Here is a 21,547-nt window from a genome sequence, read left to right as displayed (position 1 = left end):
TTAGAAAGTAATTGAGAACTCTATAGTGTATCATTTTGCAGTGTGCTTTTATTTTGCAATATTCGTAATTGTTTGGGGTGTTAGTTTTTACTGACCCCATAATGTTCTATCATGTCAATATAATCTTCTGGACATTTAGATTTTGTTCTGCACAATTAAGGTAATGAACATCATTGTACATAAATCTTTGTGCGAGTGTCTGGTTATTAGGAGGCATTTGTCTTTGACAGAGGGTCATGACCGTGTAAGTCTGTAAAATTGGGGTTTTCATTGTTCACACATCTTTAACTTTGATCTTCAGCTTGGTATTTTCTATTTAATATCAAAGACTCTGTTTTACATAGATGTCAGCCCAGTAACTTATAAACAAGATTTTCTTAATCAAGATAAAATTGACATATTAGTTTCAGGTGTATTTTTTTTCTTTTAAACAAGTTTTTTGTTTTGTTTTGTTTTTAAGATTTTATTTTTTAAGTAACCTCTACACCCAGCGTGGGGCTCGAACTCACAACCTCGAGATCAAGAGTCACTTGCTCTACCAACTGAGCCAACCAGACACCCCAAGTTTTTTCGGTTGTTGTTTTAATTGAGCTATAAAACCTGGTAACTTACAAATAATAATTATCATACAGATTGTTAGAGGTATGAAATTTTAAATCTGTCATTTAAATTTACCCACAGGCTTTAGAAGAGACCACAGGAGTTGGCATCACTAAAATTCAAGTCAAGAGATGTGAGACCATGAGAGAGAAGCACATGCAGAAACAGCTGGAGAGGGGAACCTCACAGAAGGAAAAATCAGTTTTGACACCCCTCCGGGGAGACGTAGACTCTCGCAATACTCAGATAGCAGAGAAGCCGGTGCTCACTGCTGTGCCGGGCCTCACACGGCACCTGACAAAGCGGCTTCCCACAAAGTCGTCCCAAAAGGCAGAGGTAGAAACCTCAGGCATAGGGGACTCAATATTGAATGTGAAATGTGCAGCACAGACCTTGGAAAAAAGGGGTAAAGGTGAGTGGTTTTACTAGTGTGTCTTGCTTTAGGATTTGAAAATTACCAAGTTTCCAGTAACTCCCTAGTAACAATTAAGTAAAATTCCATTTGTGTTTTATACTTGTCACACAGGTGGAAAGTAGTGTTTCTGATAATTCTGCTTAAAAAGATAAAGCTCCTTTCTCAGAATTGAAAATTGCCGTTTAAAAAGCTTTGTCTAGGGGTACCTGTGGCATAGTCATTTAAGCCTTCGGCTCAGGTCATGATCTCAGACTCCTGGGATCAAGTCCCACATCAGGCTCCCTGCTCAGTGGGGAGTCTGCTTCTCCCTCTCCCTTTCCCCCTCCCCCTGCTTGCTCACTCACTCTCTCAAATAAATAAGTAAAATATTTAAAAAATAATAAAAAGCTTTGTGTAAAGCTCGCTTTAACAGCACATGTACTAAAATTGGAATGCTCCAGAGAAGCTTAGGATGGCCCCCATGCAAGAATGATGCACAAATTCATGAAGCATTCCACATTTTTAAATAAGTCACGGGGATGTAACCTAGCATGGAGACTATAGTTAACAATCCTGTATTGTATATTTGAAAGGTGCTAGGAGCGTAGATCTTAAAAGTGCTCACACAAAGAATTGTACCTGTGTATGGTAATGGGTTAACTAGACTTACCATGGCGATCAGATAGTCACCATATATACAAATATTAAATCATTATGTCATATACCCAAAATTAATACAATGTTCTGTGTCAGTTACACCTCATTGAGGGAATAAAAGCTCTCTGTGGTGCATGTTTCCTCTGGTTTTGAAGAAGAAAAACACCAGGGAATGGAAGAATAGTAGCAAATTCAAGACCAGTGAAAGGAATTATTTGAGTATACATCTGCATGATGGCCACATTGTAGAGTACATTGTGTATGGGTTATTTTCAATTTGGGGTGTATGTGTGGTGTTTCTACTACTGTGAAGAAATTTTGATATTCTAAGTTATTCTCCATGTAAAAGAATTATTCTAGCTGTTAATCAGATATTTTCTGTCCCTTGTAGCTAAACCCAAAGTCAATGTGAAGCCATCTGTGGTTAAAGTTGTCTCATCCCCCAAATTGGCCCCCAAACGCAAGGCAGTGGAGGTCCACCCTGCTGTCATTGCAGCTGTGAAGCCACTCAGCTCCAGCGGCGTCCTGCAGGAAAGCCCCACCAGAAAAGCAGCTGTGGTAAGAAGTAGATCCAGCTAGATGGTATGGTGCTTTGGTCAGCGTGGTAGGAAGGGGGGGAAGAGTCACTCTGCTAGCTCTCTGTGTGCTACTTCTGCCATTTCCGAAGTCTTTTAGTTGTTCAGGTTATTACTGTATTCTGCATTCACAGTTAGACATTTGTGGAGTGGCAGAATGGAATTTTTTTTTTTTTTTTAAGCGGATTCTTGGGTAGCAAGGTATTTTGCTTATTTCTGCACTCAAGAGTCCTTTGGATTATTTATTCTTGGATTTCCAGGCTTAAAGAAAGATAACCATGATTCTGAGAAAGTGGCAAAGTAAATGAATATGCTTAATAAAAAAAAAGCCTGACTCCCACTGAGGTACCTTCCTTTTACTTCTGTAGGCGGTTGTCCCACTCTTTTCTGAGGACAAGTCAGTCACTGTGCCTGAGATGGAAAAACCTAGAGACAGGTAATACCTTGTAATTCTTCTTAACCAAACTTTAGGCCACTATTATTATTTGTGCTCTCTAGAGAATGACACTGCTAAATAAATCTTCCAATATGTCCAACTTAGCCACTCAGACCAACTTAATAGCCAACTTAAATAAATCTGCTGAACTTCCAGTTAATTACAAGAAAACGTGATATGCATGCAGGGTTGCTGTTCTCCTTGGGTGCCACTGTTTATATATTGACTGCATTATTTTTACAATGTTTTAAGTATCTGTCTGAATCGCTTTTTAAAAGGGTGAAAATGCCTTGTCCCAAATCAGTAAAACAAATCTGTGTTATATTGTTATCAGAAATAACTCTTCGCTGTTTGTGTTCCTGAAACCACGTGGGACCATTCAGTCAACCATTAACAAAGGGCAGTTTCCTAATAATCTTTTGGGTTTTTTCCCTTGCAGTCTTGTGCTGCCTCCAACCCAGTCCTCTTCAGATTCCTCCCCACCGGAAGTATCTGGCCCTTCTTCATCTCAGATGGCCACGAAAACTCGCCGACTCAGCTCCACCTCAACAGGAAAGCCCCCGCTCTCTGTGGAGGATGATTTTGAGAAACTAATATGGGAGATTTCAGGAGGCAAATTAGAAGCTGAGATCGACTTGGATCCTGGGAAAGATGAAGATGACCTTCTGCTTGAGCTGTCAGAGATGATTGATAGCTGAAGGCAGTAGAACATTTAAAAAAAAAAAAAAAAACTGGATTTAGTTTCATCTATTATAACCTTTACCCAAGATGATCATTTCTTTAGTCTAGAATTTGCCCCAAATCAGAAGTATACCTCTGAATTACCTGTATGTGTCCTGGATTCCTTGGGGTCAGATTTTTAAAGTCCCTTGATAAACCATTTTGTCCATTTGATGCCATGGTTTAGCATCTGTGAGAAAGATGTTCTGTCTTACACCTCTCCACAAAAAAACTGAGAGGGAGATCCAAGTTGAAGGGTGCAAGAGAACTTAGCGACTCCTTGAGGTGTTTGTCAGTTTGGGCTTTTTTCCCTTTTGCTGTAGTATTTCTTTGATGTATTGTCTTAATGTACTTATTAATGTAACCTGAGTTTGAAAAGGATGAAGACCAGCTGCTGCCAGTAAGGACCAAATTTCACACTACCCTAAACAGAAGATCCACTCCGTCTGCGTTAAATTGTATGTCTTTTTAAAGGTATTTGGAGATTCAACTAAGCTTTAGAGAAGGCTGAGCAACTCCGGAAGCTTGTAATCTGGACATAACTTTTTCAACCTGATTTCCGTGCTTCTGCTGCTCTGTAAGCCTCTGAAGAGCAATAGCTAATTTATTATTACTGTAATTTTTTAAGGCTTTAAAGTGCCTCAGGGGTCCTCTGAAACTAATTTTCTATTTCTGGGATTCCCTGGATTCTTAATAAGAGATGGTGACATAACAATTAGAGGACTTCTTTTTTTAGCATGAAAGTTGTCCCTTCTCTTCTTCAGTACTTGCCTCCTACTGGCATTGAATTATCACAGGAATTACAATTGGTTAATTTTTTATTTCTAACTCTCCCAGCAAACTCCTCTTGCCCAGTATTTATTTGGTACCCTTTAACCACCAGAGGGAAAAAAATGAACTCCTCCAAGCTGCCAATATTTATGTATGGACAGTAGCAGTACACTGACTTGTACCGTAGCGGGGATTATTGAGACGCTCTGGGGGTGTATTGTATACCTTCCAGTTTTCTTCATTTCTGAATTGAATTTTCTTCATGTCAGTCTCCTTCATATCACCTCAAGGTTTAGACTTGTGAAGGAACAAGTACGATGGGGATAAGAGTCTTGAAAGGAGACATATTGTACATAATCGGAAGGAAGAGGAAAGGAGGACTTGTCCGTTTTGATATTTTGCTGTGGGTGGCCAGTTTTGTTTCTCATAGGGGAATCTGATCCACCTGTCGTGTTGGCTCCTAAGGAACTGCTGTTGTAAGCGGCTCATCAAGAGTTGAACCTCATGTAGCCTTGTTGGGAATATGGAAAAGGAAGAAAGCCACAGGACTGCCCATTCAGTCTTGGGAAGATCTGGATGATTCTGCACAAGCAAAAATGACTTGAAATTTATGTACAGACACACCTCTCTACCAATCCATCTTCAGCTGACTGAATGTTGTATAATAGCCCTTCTCCAAAGCAGGGGTGGAATGTTCTGGTTTCACCACAGATTTTCTACTCATTTCATTTTTGGAATCAGCTTCAAGATTCCAGGTCCCTTTTGTATATAACCTTTATTCTTTTGCTTTTTTAAAAATAATTTTGTTTCATATTTAAAGTCCTTGTATTAGTCAATGATTCATGTTCAGCATTATTTGAACCATTTGCCATTACAAGAAAGAGAAATAACTTGTGTTTTAAATAAAACTGGTGTAGGAAAGTCTGGATATCGTGAGTTAAGTGGTCGTACATGTTTTCAGCCTAGGATCTGCCTCGAGGGGGGTCCAGTCAGAATGTTGGCCTCCTGTGTAAATGCTCCAATTTCACAGATACTGTGTGGCTTTAGAAACTTCTCAAAAGGATGTATTGCCAAACTTACCCACAAGTATGCTGTTTTAGCTGCATATACTTTAGGAAAGAAGGAGTATTATTAAATGGGAGGATTTTTTCCCCCAGCATTAATACCAAATCATTATCATTGTAACTCAGGTAATGCCATTAATTTTTTTAAAGATTTATTTATTTATATTAGAGAGAGGACATGTGCATGCCAGCAGGGAGCTGGGCAGAGAAGGGGAGAGAGAATCCCAAGCAGACTCCCGCTGAACGCGGAGCCCAGTGCAGGGTTTGATGTCATGACCCGGAGGTCAAGACCTGCGCTGAAATCAAGAGTCAGACATTTGACGACTGAGCCACCCGGGGACCCCAATGCGTTCAACTTTTCACAAAAAGTAAACAGGGTGCTCCTGGGTGGCTGGCTCCCCCATTAGCAGGGAGTCAGCTTGAGAGTCTGTCCCTCTGCCCCTAACCCCCTTCATGCCACTTGCACATGCACGCCCTCTCTCTAAAATAATCTTCAAAAATAAACAGATTGTGTATTGGGTTTTAAGTGATCTGGTTTTCAATTTTAACACAAGAGGGCCCCAATGATGAGGCGCCTGGGTGGCTCAGTCATTAAGCGTCTGCCTTCGGCTCAGGGCGTGATCCTGGGGTCCTGGGATCAAGCCCCACATCAGGCTCCTCTGCTGTGAGCCTGCTTCTTCCTCTCCTACTCCCCCTGCTTGTGTTCTCTTTCTCGCTAGCTGTCTGTCAAATAAATAGATAAAATCTTAAAAAAAAAAAAAAAGAGGGCCCAAATGACACCTGGGTGCCTCGGTTAAGCATCTGTCTGCAGCTCAGGTTATGATCCTAGAGTCCTGGGACTCTAGGATCAAGTCCCACATCCAGCTCCTTGTCCAGCAGGGAGCCTGCTTCTCCCCGTTTATGCGCTCACTCTCTCTCTCACAAATAATCTTTAAAAAGGGGGGGGGGTCCAAATGTTGCAGTTTGGCCACAGCCAGAGGTTTTAAGAGTTTGCGACTCGTACTTGTCTCAAGATAATGATCCTTAAAGTTCTGACCTTAACTTCAAATTCCAATAGGTCCTCTCAGACGACCAGAACAGTTTATTTTCACCTCTCCAATCTTTGAAACCACCATAGAGCTAAGATTGGTAACTAATACCATTTCAGAAATAAAGCTTGATCTATGTCTATCAAAGTACAATGTTACTTTTCTAAAACTGTGGCCTCATTTTGCCGGAATATTTCTGCAATTCTTTAAAATGGATTGCTTTTTAGCAACAGGAAATGGGTGGTCTCCACTTGCTGTCTAATATTTAAAACTGTAACATTTATTGAGCATTTATCATGTACCTCTTAATTCACATATCGATTTTGATGTAACATTCTGTGCTGCACTGGAAGATCACTGCTTCGTATCCCCACGGTTGTGTCAAAGTGCGTTCAGGGTTAACAATAAGAAAATATATTCCTATGTGCAATTGGATTTGATTCACTGACTTTGAAAAGTTCTTTATTTCTTAAATCTGATTTTAGGAAGCTGCTTGATAAATCTTTACAAGTTCCCACAACCCACATCTGACTGCGTTAATAACTTGTTCTCCAAACTGTGCTTCAACTTAATTGAATTTGCAAAATGATGTTAAGGGCACGAGCATAAAGAAAATACTTGGTCTTGACCATTTTCTTAACATTGTACAATAAAATGAGCAAAGAATCAGCAAAAATTAAGGAGTCACAAGATTTCCTGGGGGCCTAAGAAGAAAGTCCTTAGGTGTTACAGAGGCTGAGTCTATGATGATGAGCAAGAAGCAGTGGATTCAAACTTGGCATTGCCTGTCCCTGGGTTTTTTGGTCTTTGACTCTGTGACTGGTTTGTCCTTAGGAGTAAGAGTTAAGAGTAAGGGTAAGCAGAACCAGTCAGATTCTGAAGAAGAAGAAAATATTCAAATAGCCTCTTGTTTGTTGAATAAATAAGTGAAATAGGGAATTGGCTGGATCAAGAAGACTCGAAACAAAGGAGGAGAAATTTCAAGGGAAGGGTGAAGCGAAATGGAAGGAACCCTTACCCGATAGGTGTGTATGGTTAAGGACGTCCCTTCTTTGGGTTGGGGTCTCAAGGAGGATGGCAGAGCTTAGAAAAGCTGAGGAAACGTGAAATTAATACATCAGCATAACTGCCACAAAGTATTTTGGACTCCTATCCCTTGAAGAGGCTCAAAATAGAACCTAAACTCGAACCATCACTTAACATTACTGTCACCACGGAGAGGAGTATAATGCAAACCCCTGCCCAGGAAATACTGGCAGAGGAAGTATTCTGAAGAGAAAGGTACCAGGAACGGAGTAGATGCAAGTATAAGACGGTGTAGATGATGCTACAGAGGTAAAGAGAAGTCAGTTCGAGATGGTCAGGGAAGGCTTCCTCGAGGTGTTAGAGCTGGAGTTCCGTGTAACTCGCTTAGCAAAGGAGATGGTGTGGACTGCTAACAAGGCCAACACAGCAGGTAAGGTTTGTTTCAGTGACCTCTGACCATCCCATTGGTACTCTCTCAGGCTCCGCTTTGTCTTATTCTTGCTCTGTTTACTCTCAACCATTCTTGGCTTAAGTGTAAACTGATTTTTCAACAAAGATTATTTTATTATTTTTAATATTCACATTTATTTATTTTAAGATTTTATTTATTTGACAGACAGCCAGGGAGAGAGGGAACACAAGCAGGGGGAGTGGGAGAGGAGAAGCAGGCTCCTGGCGGAGGAGCCTGATGTGGGGCTTGATTCCAGAACACCGGGATCACGCCCTGAGCCGAAGGCAGACGCTTAACGACTGAGCCACCCAGGCGCCCCAACAAAGATTATTTTAAATGCAAATCTGAGTCACTGCTTTGAAAAGTCTTCCAATCTTTCCTTCTCCCTCCACAATTATGTTCCAGTCCCTTAGCATGGCATGCAAGGCCTCGTCCTACCAGCCTCCTGCCTCACCCTTGATGCTCTCCACTACAAGCTGTCCACTTCCCTTGACCACGAATTTCTCTCCAGCCCTTTGCCTGTGTTAATGCTGTCTTTCTCCCTGAAAGTCTCTTCTTTTGGCTAACTCCTACACATCCTATGTCCTCCAGGCTACTTTCCCAACGCTCCGTTCTCCCTCTCCCCACACTGGGGTTTGGTGCCCATCCACTAGGCATACATTATTTGTTTACCCCCACTGTTTTAAAATTGTTTACCTGTCCATCCTCCTCAGAATACAAACTCGAGACAGAGATTCTTACTAACGTATTTATTCTCAGCACCTAGTATCGTAACCACAGACTGGATGGTTTAAACAACGGAAATTTATTTTCTCACAGTTCTGGAGGCTGTAAGTGCAAGATCAAGGTGTTCAAAATTTTTTTTCTGAGGCTTCTCTCTGGTTTGCAGATGCCACCTTCTCACTATGTCCTCACGTGGTCTTTCCTCTATGTGCACGTATCTGTTTTAATGTCTCTATAAGGACACCAGTCATCTTGGATTAGGGACCACCCATATGACTTCATTTACCCTTAATTACCTCTCTAAGGGCCCATCTCCAACTACAGTCACGTTCTGAGGTGCTGGGGGTTAGAGCATCAACATACGAGTTTCAGGGAGTACACTTCAGCCCATAACAAAAGGCATTCAGTCAACATTTGCTTTGAATGAAAAAGCTCCTGACCCATGTGCCCGTGTCAGGGCCTGCTGATCTTTGCTAGACTGCCCCTGTCTTTGCAGCCCCATTCTTTGGCATGTGTATCAATCCCAGCCATTCAGCAAGCTGTGAGGCTTCTCACTGAGATGGCAGGAACTTCAGGCTGAGAGGAAGGATGTTCTTCAGTGTTTAGGAGGCCTGGAGCTGACTCTTTTCTCGGGGTGTATCTCTCTGGTATTTGTTGTTGTTTCTTAAAGATTTTATTTTTAAGTAATCTCTACACCCAACTGGGGCTCCAACAACCCGGAGATCAAGAGTTGCCTGCTCCACCGCATGAGCCAGCCAGGTGCCCCTCAGGATTTTGGACCAGTGATTCTCAAACATATTTTGCAGACACCTTGGGAGTGTCGTGAAAATCTCAAATTTTGCAAGAATGTTACAATTAGTTGTAATTTTTTTTAAAAAGATTTTATTATTTATTTGACAGAGACACAGTGAGAGAGGGAACACAAGCAGGGGGAGTGGGAGAGGGAGAAGCAGGTTTCCCGCTGAGCAGGGAGCCCGATGCGGGGCTCGATCCCACAGGACCCCAGGATCATGACCTGAGCTGAAGGCAGACGCTCAATGACTGAGCCATCCAGGCACCCCACGATTAGCTGTAATTTAAAAAGGGAAACTGGTTTCATAGTACTTTCCACTACCTAATGAATTTATGGAATTGGTGATACAGTTGACCCTTGAACAACACCAGTTTGAACTACCCAGATCCACTCATATATGGATTTTTTTTTTAAAAGTTGACAGCAAAAGCCACAAGGCATTTATTGGCAAATGCCCACCGCAGTCTGCAAGGGACCCAACAGAAGGCAACTGATGCAGGCGTCAAGTCTGCCACTCTCTGAGTTCCCTCGGGAGGCCTCTTGAGGCCCTCAGCAGCCTCTGGAAGCCCCAGGATCGGGCAGGGCAACAGGTCGCCCTGTGTGCCTATGGGGTGGTCAAGTTGGAGCTGAAGGCTGGCGGGCAGGAGGGTAGGCTGAGGCAAAAGCCCAAAGGGCAGGGACAGCACTGCCTAGGGAGCCCTGATCCCTGAGTCCTCTGTGCACTGGGCTCCCAGCAGCCAGGGAACTCACGTGTGGCTGCAGCTGTCAATGGCTACGGGCCTGTGGTACACCTCCAGGCCACTGGGCGGATGTACTGTGCATCCAGGCCCTTGTCACAGCCCACAGGCCCACCCTGCTAAGCCAAGGCCTCCAGGCTGCAGAACAGCACTATACTGGGGCCAGGCCTGCCACCACCCTATCCCCTCCCAGCCTGGCCAGCCTATACTTAGGTTTTTTTCAATGAATATATGTATAGTACACTGTAAATTTTATTTTATTGTTTTCTTTTTAAGATTTTATTTATTTATTCAAGAGTGAGAGAGAACATGAGCAGGGGGGAGGGGCAGAGAGAGAAGCAGGCTCCCTGCTGAGCAGGGAGCCCGATGTGGGGCTCCATCCCAGGACCCTGGGATCATGACCTGAGTGGAAGGCAGACGCTTCACCAACTGAGCCACCCAGGCGCCCACGGGCTTATTTTAAGCAGTGCTGCAATGATTACATTATATCACACATGTAAGTTTACCTGTAGGATTAAATACCTAATAGTGCCATTTAATAATTTATATTTCCACCACTCTTTGCTCTTTGTCAATGGCTTCTCAGTGTAGTTTAATATGCATGCCTCATAATGAGGGAAGTTGGCCATCTTTCCATATGTTGGAAGACCATCTGTATTTCTTTACCATAAACTGATTGTTCACCTCCATTGCCAATTTTTATTTTGGATCTTTGTGTCAGTTTGTGGTGGCAAGTTCTTTAATCTTTAACAGAGATGGGCTCTGTTTTTCCAGCCCTTGAATCTGGCCTGAGCTGTGAACTATATACTAGTTCCACGCCTGGCCTTTAAAAGGTACTGTTGGCTTCAGCATTGGTTTTTTAGAGGCCTGGGCCCACCATTAAGAAAGCATCCTAGGGGCGCCTGGGTGGCTTGGTTAAGCATCCAACTCTTGATTTTGACTCAGGTCATGATCTCAGGGTCATGAGCTCCCCTCCCCGCCCCGCCCCCCTCGTTGACTCCACACTGGGCGTAGAGCCTGCTTAAGATTCTCTCTCCCTGGGGCGCCTGGGTGGCACAGCGGTTAAGCGTCTGCCTTCGGCTCAGGGCATGATCCCGGCATTATGGGATCGAGCCCCACATCAGGCTCTTCCGCTATGAGCCTGCTTCTTCCTCTCCCACTCCCCCTGCTTGTGTTCCCTCTCTCGCTGGCTGTCTCTATCGAATAAATAAATAAATAAAATCTTTAAAAAAAAAAAAAAGATTCTCTCTCCCTCTCCCTCTGCACCCCCACCAACAGGCATGCACTTGCCCTCTCTCTTAAAAAAAAAAGAAAGGAAAGGAAAGGAAAGGAAAGGAAGAAAGAAAGAAAGAAAGAAAGAAAGAAAGAAAGAAAGAAAGGGAAAGAGAAAAGAAGAAAGAAGAAAGAAAGAAAAAGAAAGAAAAGAAGAAAGCATCCTACTCTGCAAGAGAGACCAGGTATGAGGCCCTGAGGTTGCATAGACATGGAGATGGACCCAAGTGAGGCCAGCTTTCCACACACACACACAACCCCCCCCCCCAAACCCTTAAATATGCCTTCTGGAGCAGAAAAAAAAAAAAAAAATTGCCCAGCTGAGCACTGCCCAAATTGCTGACTCACAAAATCATGAATTATAACAAAATAGTTGTTATTGTTTTAAGCAACCAAGTTTTGAAATATTTCTTTCACAGCAAGAGCGAACCAGAAAAGCATTTTTTTTAAAGCTCTTTATATATTAGTAAAATTAGCCATTTGTGTTTGATGTGGTTACAAACATACTTCTCCCTGATGTTTTGACTTTGCTTACTGTGGTGGTGTTTTAGTCACCCAAAACTTTATGTGATTTTTTACGTAACTGAATTTATCACTTTTTCTTCTAAAAACCAGCAAGAGCATACAATTGAGGAAAAGACAATTGTTAAGAAGAAAGAGGCAACGTCTATGATTAAACTATATAAACTAACAAGAAGAAACTAAAAACTAAAGAAAATTGAAAAATCCCAAAGACTCAAAGGAAAATTTAAATAAACAGGTATCAGGTAGTTAGTTAAAAAAAATTGATTCTAAGTTATTCTCAAGTTTAATGTAATCACAGTAAAAATACCAAAAGGATTCTTTTAATTAGATAAGTTAATTCTAAAGTTTGTAAGAAAAATAAATAAGAACAGCTTAAGAAAGTTCTACCGACTTCTAGTCCCACCAAATAAGGAAATATCATACAGTACTTTTAAAAGTGACACTGGTTGATAGACACAAAGATCAACTGGGCAAAATATAAACTATACATATATACATAAACTGGTATATTATAAATGTGGCATTTTAAATTAAATGGGGAACAATAATTTTTTTGTAATGGTAATGGAAAAACTGGGTAGCCATCCAGACATTATAAAGTTGTATCAGTTCTAGGATATACTGGAATAACATTTTAGATGGATCAAATATTTAAATGCAAAAAAAGCAAAATCACTTTAAAGAAAAAATAGGGGCGCCTGGGTGGCTCAGCCAGTTAAGCATCCCACTCTTGATTTTGGCTCATGTCATGATCTCAGGGTCATGGGATAGACCCCTGCATCAGGCTCTGCGCTCGGCTGGGAATCTGCTTGAGATTCTCTCTCTCTTTCCAAAATAAATAAATCTTTAAAAAATTAAGGAAAAAACAAATCTCATGAGTTGTAAACAGATGGCTGGTTATAGGGATCAATCCCCACAAGTTTAGGAATCATGACTTCAGAGACAGGAAATTCCAAGAATAGCTAAACATCTCTGCATCTGAGATGAGACAGGTACTATAGTTCCTTCCATGTCTGTGGACAACATAACCCTCTATTGGGATGGGGGGGGGCTTTTTTTTTTTTTAACCAATAATTATCCTCTGCATTTTCTAGCTCTAAAGTTCAAAACTCACTTTCATATACTTTGATCTCAACATTTTTATGAGGTCAGCATTAATATCATCCTCAACAGAAGACCTCAGTTAAGCAAGTTATAATTCTGCCACTTGCCTACGTGGTGTCCCCTTGGAGGAATCCCTTCAACTCCGATCTTCACTTTCTCCATCTGTAAAATGGGTATTCCAGTCAAATAACATTGCTGCCAGGCCACAAGCCACTGACAAAACCCAACAGAGTCCAGCTCCTCCCCCTCCAGCTGTGTTACCCTGGAAACGATATGTTCCCACACGGAGGCCTTGCTGAGTCCACACACATGCTACTCCTTCACTTAATCTCCAACCCCGCGACGAAAGACACTGTCATCTCCATCTTGGTGACAACGAAGCGGAGACACGGCAAGGCTGAGGAACTTACCCCTTGGTCACACACCAAAAGCGAGCTGCATTTGGGCCCAGCCATCAGATTTCAGGGCTTCCCCGCCAGCCATGCCCTGTCACCACCTTACAGTAACGCCCCACAAAGGAGACGAGAGTGGAATCGGTTACACAGCGAACCACAGCGCCCGGCTTTTGAATTCGGCTTGTCTGTGGCTGCGAGGGCCAGGCGTGGGGGGCCCCTCCCCCGAGTGGGGGCTTCTCGCCGCCATACCCTCTAGACGGCGATAAGCCCGTCATGCCTAACTTCCAGGGAAACAGGCCTTAGGAAAAGTACTAGATCAACCCATCTCACAGAGAGAGGTACGGACGCAGTGTGATCATTCGACTCTTAAAGCCGACACAGAAAATGGAGGCGTGGTGGCTCCTGCGGCCGCGCAGCTTCCAGCGGCGGCGGCACGAGCGAAGCCCCTCGGCGCCTCCTCCCGCCTCCCCCCAGGTGGCGCTGTAGGACCGACTCACGTTGCAAAGTTCGCCGCCGCCTTCCGGCTTCCCCCAGGGGATCTAGAACATAGAGAAAAGCGACACCCATGGCTAGAGAGGAATTTCCCAGGAGCCGCTCGGGTCACCTCGCTGGCGCCATTCACTTCCGCTTCCGGTTCTTTATTCCGGAAGTTGCTTTCCGACGTAGCGTGCGGTCTTTGTCGGCTTCCACCATGGCGTACCGTGGCCAGGGCCAAAAAGTGCAGAAGGTGATGGTTCAGCCCATCGTATCCTACGCAGGATGTCAGGACTAGGAGGTTCGGGCCAGAAAACGGGGGGCGAAGGAGCGGACCGAGAGCAGGCCTGAGGGAGCGGAGTGCGGACCCACATCCCATGAGCCCCCGGGGCGACCGTGGTCGGGAGAAAGCGCGGGTAGTTGAGGACCCGGTGGGAGGTGGGCTCGGGCAGACCCCTGCGGTGGGAAGTGCAGGAGTGGCGCGGATGAGCGAAGGGAAGACAGCTTTAGTTAGGAACCGAGTGATAGTGGGAGTCCTCGGTCTCGGGGAGGAGGAAGATGTCGGCGCCAAGATATTTCAGGGGAGTTAGAGAGTGGGAGGGGATTACTTCAGTCCCTTTCGGGAACCCCTAACTAGTGCCTGGCTGGACACTGTTCATTGCATGAGCACCAGACCTCGTGTTCAGAAAACAAAGGCGAGATGGGGTAGGATCGACCAGTGTCGGGGACCACTGTCTACTCTATACGTGTATTTTTTCCTTAACCACTGGTGCAGAACCTCATCTTCAGATACTTGCAAAATGTACGTAAGTTATCTGTTCTTTGTTGTTTTGTAATTCCTTAAGTAAAAAAGGTGAATTTAAGTAAAAGGTGAATTTATTTGGCTGTGTGTGTCATCCTGTCTGATCAACGTGTTTTAGAGTTAAAAATAGATGAAACTGGGGAGCTTGGCTGGGTAGAGCATGCGACTCTTGATCTTGGGGTCGTGAGTTCGAGCCCCACGTTGAGTGTAGAGATTACTTTAGAAATTAATAATAAGTGAAACTAGAGATTGGAGGGGTATTTGAGGGGAACGGGCTCAGGGAAAGCTCTAATGTAATGAAATGCCAACCCCAAGCATTGAAAGAATTGTGTTGTCATTACTTTGCAAGACCAAAATCACTAATTTCAAAAAGTAATTACTGGCAGGCTGGTTTTTGGGTACTTTTGTTGGTAGTCATTTGTGCTAGAACATTGGAACCTCTCCCTTTTCCCCTGGGGTGAAAGATTGAAAGAAAAATCCTGTCGACTTTAAACTACATGGAGGGAGGGGGGCTTAAATATAGAAAAGATGCCAAAAAAGGAAGAGGGGAGGAATAGGTTCAGAGGATATTGTGACAGCCTGTTTTCCTTTGGGGGAGTTTTTAGCAACTCATATTGTGAGGTGGTAGGGCAAAGTATTTAAATTATTTTGGAAAGAATATATAGTTTCTGTTACCCTGACAAACTTTAGCATGTGATAACATAGTTGGAAACAGATTAATTTCAAGCTCTCCTAGTATTTTTTAAGTAATCTGTACTCCGAACATGGGGCTCCAACCCACAACCCCAAGAGCAAGAGTCACACGCTTCTTCATCAGCTGAGCCAGCCAGTCTTCCCAGGCCATTATAATTTTTAATCACCAGAATTGAGGGTCCTTCCCCTGGTTGTTTATTGTGAGGGAAGCTAGGAACCTAGAGAAAGCTGTTTTGAGCTGGATTTTTCTATAGCAGATAAGAAAGAAGCTCTTGATCACAGGATATTACTGCTTTGTGCTGCACTGTCAATTTGCATCCTAAATATATTGAGATGAGAAACAGTAAGAAATATGATTGAGTCCCAAGATCACAGGAAAATTATTAACTTAGTCCCAATACAACATTGAGAGTGTTTCTTGGCAAGTAACTCATCTTGGTTATCAATTCTTGGATATGATTCAAGTAGTTAAAATTCTTGGCTTTTACTTGTTAAGGTTTTCTTTAGGAGCCATATTTCTCTCGTTTGACCAGAGCGATTGGGTTTTGTTTCCTTGGTTTTTTAACATCTATTTTTATTCTTGCAGAGATCTCGAATTCAGGTGTGGCTTTATGAGCAAGTGAACATGCGGATAGAGGGCTGTATCATTGTGAGTACCCAAGATGTTTTATCTCAGAGCAGTTTGTTCACAGGAAATGATTTCACAAAAATGCCCAGCCAGAGCAGTGTACAAAAAGTCAAAGACCCAACACAAAGTTCTTCAGAGCCACTATCCTTAACTCATTGTTCTATTTGATGGGGGTTGGGTCATTCATGAAAGAGGGAAAACTAGTTTTTAAAAACTGTTTAAATAACAATGTTAGTATTTGAAGGAGGGGACAAAAGAAATAAAATTAGAGTGGGGTGAAAATTAATGGTGTATTAGTTCTATATTAGGTGATTACCTGTATAGAGCTGGGTGGACTTAGTTAAATAAGATTTTCAGGATAGCAGAATACCCTAAATAATATAGGGTAGTTGGTTTTTTTGGTGTGTTTTTTTTTTTTTTCTTTTAGAGAGAGAGGGAGGTGGGGAGGGGCAGAGGGAGAGGTAGAGAGAAACTCAAGCAGACTCCCTGCTGGGTGAGGAGCCAGACTTGGGGCCTGATCCCAGGACCATGAGATCATGACCTGAGCTGAAATCAAGAGTCAGACGCCCAACCAACTGCACCTCCCAGGCATCCCATCCCTAAATAATGTGTTTTGTTTTGTTTTTTTTTTAAGGTTTTATTTACTTATTTGAGAGAGCAAGTAATGCGAGTGCACAAGTGGGAGGAGGAGCAGAGGGAGAGGAAGAAGCAGATTCCCCACTGAGCAGGGAGCCTTACGTGGGGGGGACTTGATCCCAGGACCCTGAGATCATGACCTGAACTAAGGGCAGACGCTTAACTGACTGAGCCACCCAAGTGCCCCTAAATAATGTTTCAAAGAAAGATAAAATATGGCTCTGAAAAGTATTATATTAGGACATTAGAACGCTTTGATATTACCTTTAGACATTGTAGGTTCCATCAATAACTCCCCTTCCCTGTTTACAGGTAGAAAAACAAACGTTATGGGTAGTGGCAAGAGTGTTTTGTGAAGAATGTGGGAAGACTGGTGGCAGTGGAACACATACTCTATTGAATAAGTTATAAAAGATAAGGACAAAGGCTCTTAGGCATAGCTAATCAAATCTTAAGTCCAAAAGGTTCCAGAGGTAATTTGGAGTACATTCTGGCTTTCTTGTTATATAAAAAGAGGCTTTAAGAGGGAGATGGTGTTTTAGCTGCAGTATCATTGGAGAGATGAGTTTCGGAAGTTGGCATTTCTGTACCCAGGTTGGTATATTCACCTGGAATGGTTGGGTGTTACTTTACTTGCAAATGACGTTCAGTTGGCTTATTTTTCTAGGGTTTTGATGAGTACATGAACCTCGTATTAGATGATGCCGAAGAGATTCATTCTAAAACAAAGTCAAGAAAACAGCTGGGTAAGAGCATAGGTGGTCTTTGGGAATTGTGGAAATTTTTATTCACTTGTAAAATTGAATGAATTGCAACTCAGTTCATGTTTAAGTTTAGTTTGCATTTGAGAATTTACTATGTGGGGGAGTAGTGCACTCTTGAAATCATCCTCTGCCACTTACTGCTCACCCCACTCCCATTTCTGCTTTTGTTTATCCACTCAGACAGCTCTCACCGAGGTCACCAAAGACAAATGATGTTAAATCTAACGGTCAATATCAGTCCTCATTTTATGGAACTCTGAACAGCATTTGGCACTATTGGCCACTCCCTTAAAACACTTTGTTCCCTTGGCTCTGTGGTACCTTACTCAGATTTTCACTTTTCATTTCTATTTATTCCTTGTCAGACTTTTGTATATTTGTTCTTTGGGACCCAGCCATTAAATGTTTTGAGTTGCTCAAGGCTTAGTCGTAGGCCCTCTTGTCATTCCGTGTAGGCCCTCTTGTCATTCCGTGTTCTTTAACCAGGCACTCAAGACTATACCTTCAATTGCCATCTATAGATTGACCTCAGATTTACCTCTGTAGCCCTAGACCTGTCTGAGCCTATTCAACATTTCTGCCTGAATGTCTCAAAGACTCCTCAAAGTTAGCATGTCAGAAATCAGACTCACTTCCCACCCCTTACACACTCTTTTGGAGCTATTTTAGTGTTCCCTGCCTTACTGAATGGCACCAACCTCCATTCAGTTTATGGATTGATTTCTTTGTAACTACCTCATCCCCTTCCAGTTTGCTCTGCAGGCTACAGTTATCTTTTAAAAGCACCAGTCTGACCTGGTCATCCTTTTACTTGAAATCCTTCAGTGACTTCCTATTGCTAGGAGGATAAGAAAATCTTTAATGTATTCTGCAAGGTTCTTCGTGATCTGGCCTTTTGTCCCTTGCTCGTTTTGTGTCACTCTCGGCTTCATTTTCTGAGTTTCATCCACACTTGTGTTCTTTCAGTTCTTTGAGTCTGCACATTTGCCCCATGGTAAATCTTTTTATATGCTGTTTCCTATGTCTTTAGGCCTCAAATGTCAAATATCAGGGTTTGGTTTTGTTTTACTTGGGGTAGGGTTGGGTGAGGCAGGGTGTGCTAAGCTCTCCGAGTTTGTAGTAAAACACTCACTAGTGGGGTTAATGATGTTTCTCTCACTGAACCAGATGCTTCATAAGTCCTGTCTTTTTTGCTCCCTCATAAGCCTGCTGCCTAATTCGGTGCCTGTCAGTGCAGTAGAAACTCAAAAATATTTAAATAATGAATGCAGTTTCTTAACCCTGTTGACAAAGACTCTTTAGGATTCATGACTTCATCAAGACAAACAGTTCTTTCTTTTAAAATCTAATTCATTTGAAGTTTATTTAGATACTTTGTTTTTAATTGTTTAATGCCCCAGTTCACAGCTCACTAGTACTTTCATCTGTGTTGGTTTTCAGGCGCCTCTTTTTTTGAACCTTGAGGATTCTTTTGATCCTAAAGTAGATATGTGGAAAGTAGAATCTGAGAAGTGGTTTGGTGTTTTGCTCTGCTTCTTTCTGCTTAGGCTATTTTTGTGAAAGCCTGGATTTTTACATTTAACCTGTCTTGCCAGGAAGGGCATACTAGCCTTATTAATATCCTATTATTTATAAATTATTTGCAGTGTTGAATTCCCATGGTAGTATTTATCCTGTAGATTAATAGTACTTGTTGCAGAAGTCTCGGAAAGTGAAAACATTTACTCTGTTGGGGTCGATGAGCATTTCTCAGACTGATTTTACTCAACACCAGTGTTCCTGAAAATATTTATAGACATTCTCAGGAAAAAAGCATTCTCTGCTCAAGTAAGATTAGGATATGTTGGGTAAAGCTCAAACGGGTTTATTAATTATAGGATGGAGTCTTTAATATACTGAGAGCTCTAAGAATGGTGCTGCAGGATGCTGCATTTTTTAAAACTTGACACATAATCCATTCCCCAACTTCTACAAACTCAGAGCAGTGGGAAATGTTGGGGTAGATCTATTCATTTACTTTGTAGAAACTGTACTTTTCATAAAATAACATTTCTTTACCTTCGTTAGGGTTATTGCTGGAAAAGTTCATAGGGTCTAATATGCACAGTCTTTCAATATATGGATATTTGAAAATTTTCACATACCTGCTCAAGAGAGAAAACATTTTCAGAATTGCTTAAGTATGATCTAAAATTCTGAGGCTACATAATGGTTACACACTTGTCTGAGTGGCTATTAATAGCTTTCTTTTTTTTTTTTAATTTTGTGTTGCAGGTCGGATCATGCTGAAAGGAGATAATATTACCCTGCTCCAAAGTGTCTCCAACTAGAAATGATCAATGAAGTGAGAAATTCTTGAGAAGGCCATGTAGTTTGTTTTTTTTAGATGTCCTTTGTTGGGAGTATAGTTCTAAAACGTTTGTTCGTATTGTTTTGATTACTTTTATGTTATTACCAGAGGACAATAAATGCTGTGGGATTGTTTTTATTTAAAATTTTACTTGTTTATTTTTGTCCAGCGGTAGGGACCTTTCACTCAGTGGCAGCTAATTTTTCTGGGGGGTGGCAGTTACCCTGGGCATTTGTTTTTTTCCAGAGCCTGGATGTATAGATTCTTAAGGCAAAGAGTAGGAATTCTGCCTGACAGGTAAGTTCCTGATACCGGGTGGTGAAGAAGAGGAGGTGTCTGCACTAATCTGTGTCTCCTCAGCAATTCTCATTCCGGCTGCCGGGACGTGAGAGCTTCTGACCACAGTAGGCTGCACGTGCTAGAACAGCTTCTGTGTCTGCTTAGCACTCTCACAGTCACCCTCTGAGGTCTCTGTGACTTCTTGTGCCACTAAGATCACAATGTGAGAAGTGCTTGGGTATAAGCAAAGAATAAAGTGCCCTAAATGTACATGTAAAATGAGTTCTGTTAACAGTTAACAGGACGGAGACTTGGTGAGGTGGGTAACCTGAAGAAGACCACAGGCAGTGCTGCTGAGTTGTTAGGCAGAATAATAGTGTGTGTGTTGGAGCAACACCTGTTTCCTGTTCTTCTCTCTAAAGATGTTGGTGCCTCCCCCAGTGATTGCTTGTGTCCTAACTGAATTATGTGGACAAATCTTTCCTCCCCCAGTTCCTTAGGGTGGTTCTAGTTTGGGGCCCCCAGCTGGCTCAGTCAGTAGAATGTGTGACTCTTGATCCTAGAGTCATGAGTTTGAGCCCCATGTTGGGTGTAGGGATTACTTAAGTAAAGTTAAAAAAAAAAAAAAAAAAGCTCTCAGGGCAGTTCTAGTTAGAATTCTGGTGATTGTTGAGCACCTACTGTTAAATGGGCACCAAGTCTAATAAATGTAGTGAAACAGACCGGCAAATAAACAGCTTCAGTTCCACGTGCTAAGTGCTATGTAAATTAGAACTTGAAAGATGAATAAGGCCTGACTTAAATTTGGTTATAGGTATTATTAAGGGTGGGTGAAGAAGGAACGAGAAGTCTAGTTCCTGCTTTTCCAAGTGCCTGTGAGGGAGACAGAGAACTTTCATGTAAACTGAGTAAAAGAAACCCTTCGTGAGATAGAGGAGATTTGTGGGTAAGTGTAGAAATTCATCCAGCTTAGAAGCTGGCATTCTAGCTGTTCCTCTCCTACTTGAACCTGTACCTTTTTGGTCACATTTTGAAATAAAGGGCTGCTTTAGCTCTTTTTAACATAGTCGAGTTTGAAATGTATTGAACCCGCTGCAGCATGCAAAGAAAACCTTGGGCAGCAGAGGGAGTTGCAGCCCTGGGACTGCTTTAGCCTTTCTAGTAAAAGCTTTTTCAGAGCAAAGACCTCCCTGCAGCTTTCTTGGCACCAAAATAGCTGGGAAGAAGGATAAAAGCCGGAGCAGTATAATCCCTAAGAAAACCTGCTGGCTGCTTTTCCATTTCCCTGTGTGGCCTTTCTGACCTGGCTGCCCTATGTAAGCAAAGCTGTGCCTGCTGTGGCTTATCCTGAATGGATCAAGACATGGAAGGTTCTATTTTTGACAGAGCAAACGATGATAGAAATAAGGTACAGTGAACTCTTACAATTGAGCTCTGTATTTAGAAATCTCTGCTTGCTTTCCTGCCTTACTGGAGCCTGCGGTGTTTGCTTTTTAAGTTGTACTTTTCCACAATCTGTAGATCTTTTTTCCAACCAGAATTTGTATTACAGGAGGCGTTGCTCTCTGCTTCATTAAGGTTATTAAAACATGCTGCTGGGAAGCCGCTCTTGTTGGCAGCCCTTGGTATGTGAGCAATTATTTTTCTGGA

The 21,547-nt window shown here is 42.4% G+C and overlaps 2 protein-coding genes and 1 non-coding gene across 5 annotated transcripts in view; all 3 read left to right on the top strand.

Moving 5' to 3' along the window:
• Positions 1-5,980, top strand: part of ZC3H11A (zinc finger CCCH-type containing 11A) — a 43,132-nt gene extending 37,152 nt beyond the window's left edge. For both annotated transcript variants that reach the window (XM_087856927.1, XM_045787599.2), the window contains exons 16-19: positions 682-1,012; positions 2,043-2,209; positions 2,595-2,662; positions 3,102-5,980. In XM_087856927.1, coding sequence (XP_087713053.1) covers positions 682-1,012; positions 2,043-2,209; positions 2,595-2,662; positions 3,102-3,360 — 825 coding nt within the window. In that variant the 3' untranslated portion in view covers positions 3,361-5,980. The remainder of the gene's footprint in view (positions 1-681; positions 1,013-2,042; positions 2,210-2,594; positions 2,663-3,101) is intronic.
• On the top strand, positions 1,416-1,518 carry LOC123785879 (U6 spliceosomal RNA). Its single transcript, XR_006777800.1, has one exon. It is a non-coding gene; the product is annotated as a U6 spliceosomal RNA (small nuclear RNA).
• Positions 5,981-13,888: 7,908 nt separating the features above from the next.
• SNRPE (small nuclear ribonucleoprotein polypeptide E) lies at positions 13,889-20,529 on the top strand. Of its 2 annotated transcripts, XM_045787595.2 has the most exons (5): positions 13,889-14,016; positions 14,521-14,547; positions 15,827-15,889; positions 17,172-17,250; positions 19,543-20,529. In XM_045787595.2, exons 1-5 carry the CDS (start codon positions 13,963-13,965, stop codon positions 19,596-19,598), a joined length of 279 nt encoding a protein of 92 aa, XP_045643551.1. In that variant the 5' UTR covers positions 13,889-13,962; the 3' UTR covers positions 19,599-20,529. The 2 variants fall into 2 exon arrangements, with proteins under 2 accessions (XP_045643551.1, XP_087713060.1); XM_087856934.1 differs by lacking the exon at positions 14,521-14,547 and having other exon boundaries at positions 13,920-13,998.
• Positions 20,530-21,547: the final 1,018 nt, after the last annotated feature.

This window comes from Ursus americanus, chromosome 2 (assembly GCF_024610735.1).
Source record: "Ursus americanus isolate L20-20 chromosome 2, mUrsAme1.1.p, whole genome shotgun sequence".
In the NCBI taxonomy this organism is placed as follows: Eukaryota; Metazoa; Chordata; class Mammalia; order Carnivora; family Ursidae; genus Ursus; species Ursus americanus.
The sequence above is the reverse complement of the archived record's forward strand: the minus strand, read 5'-3'. Positions and strand labels throughout refer to the sequence as shown.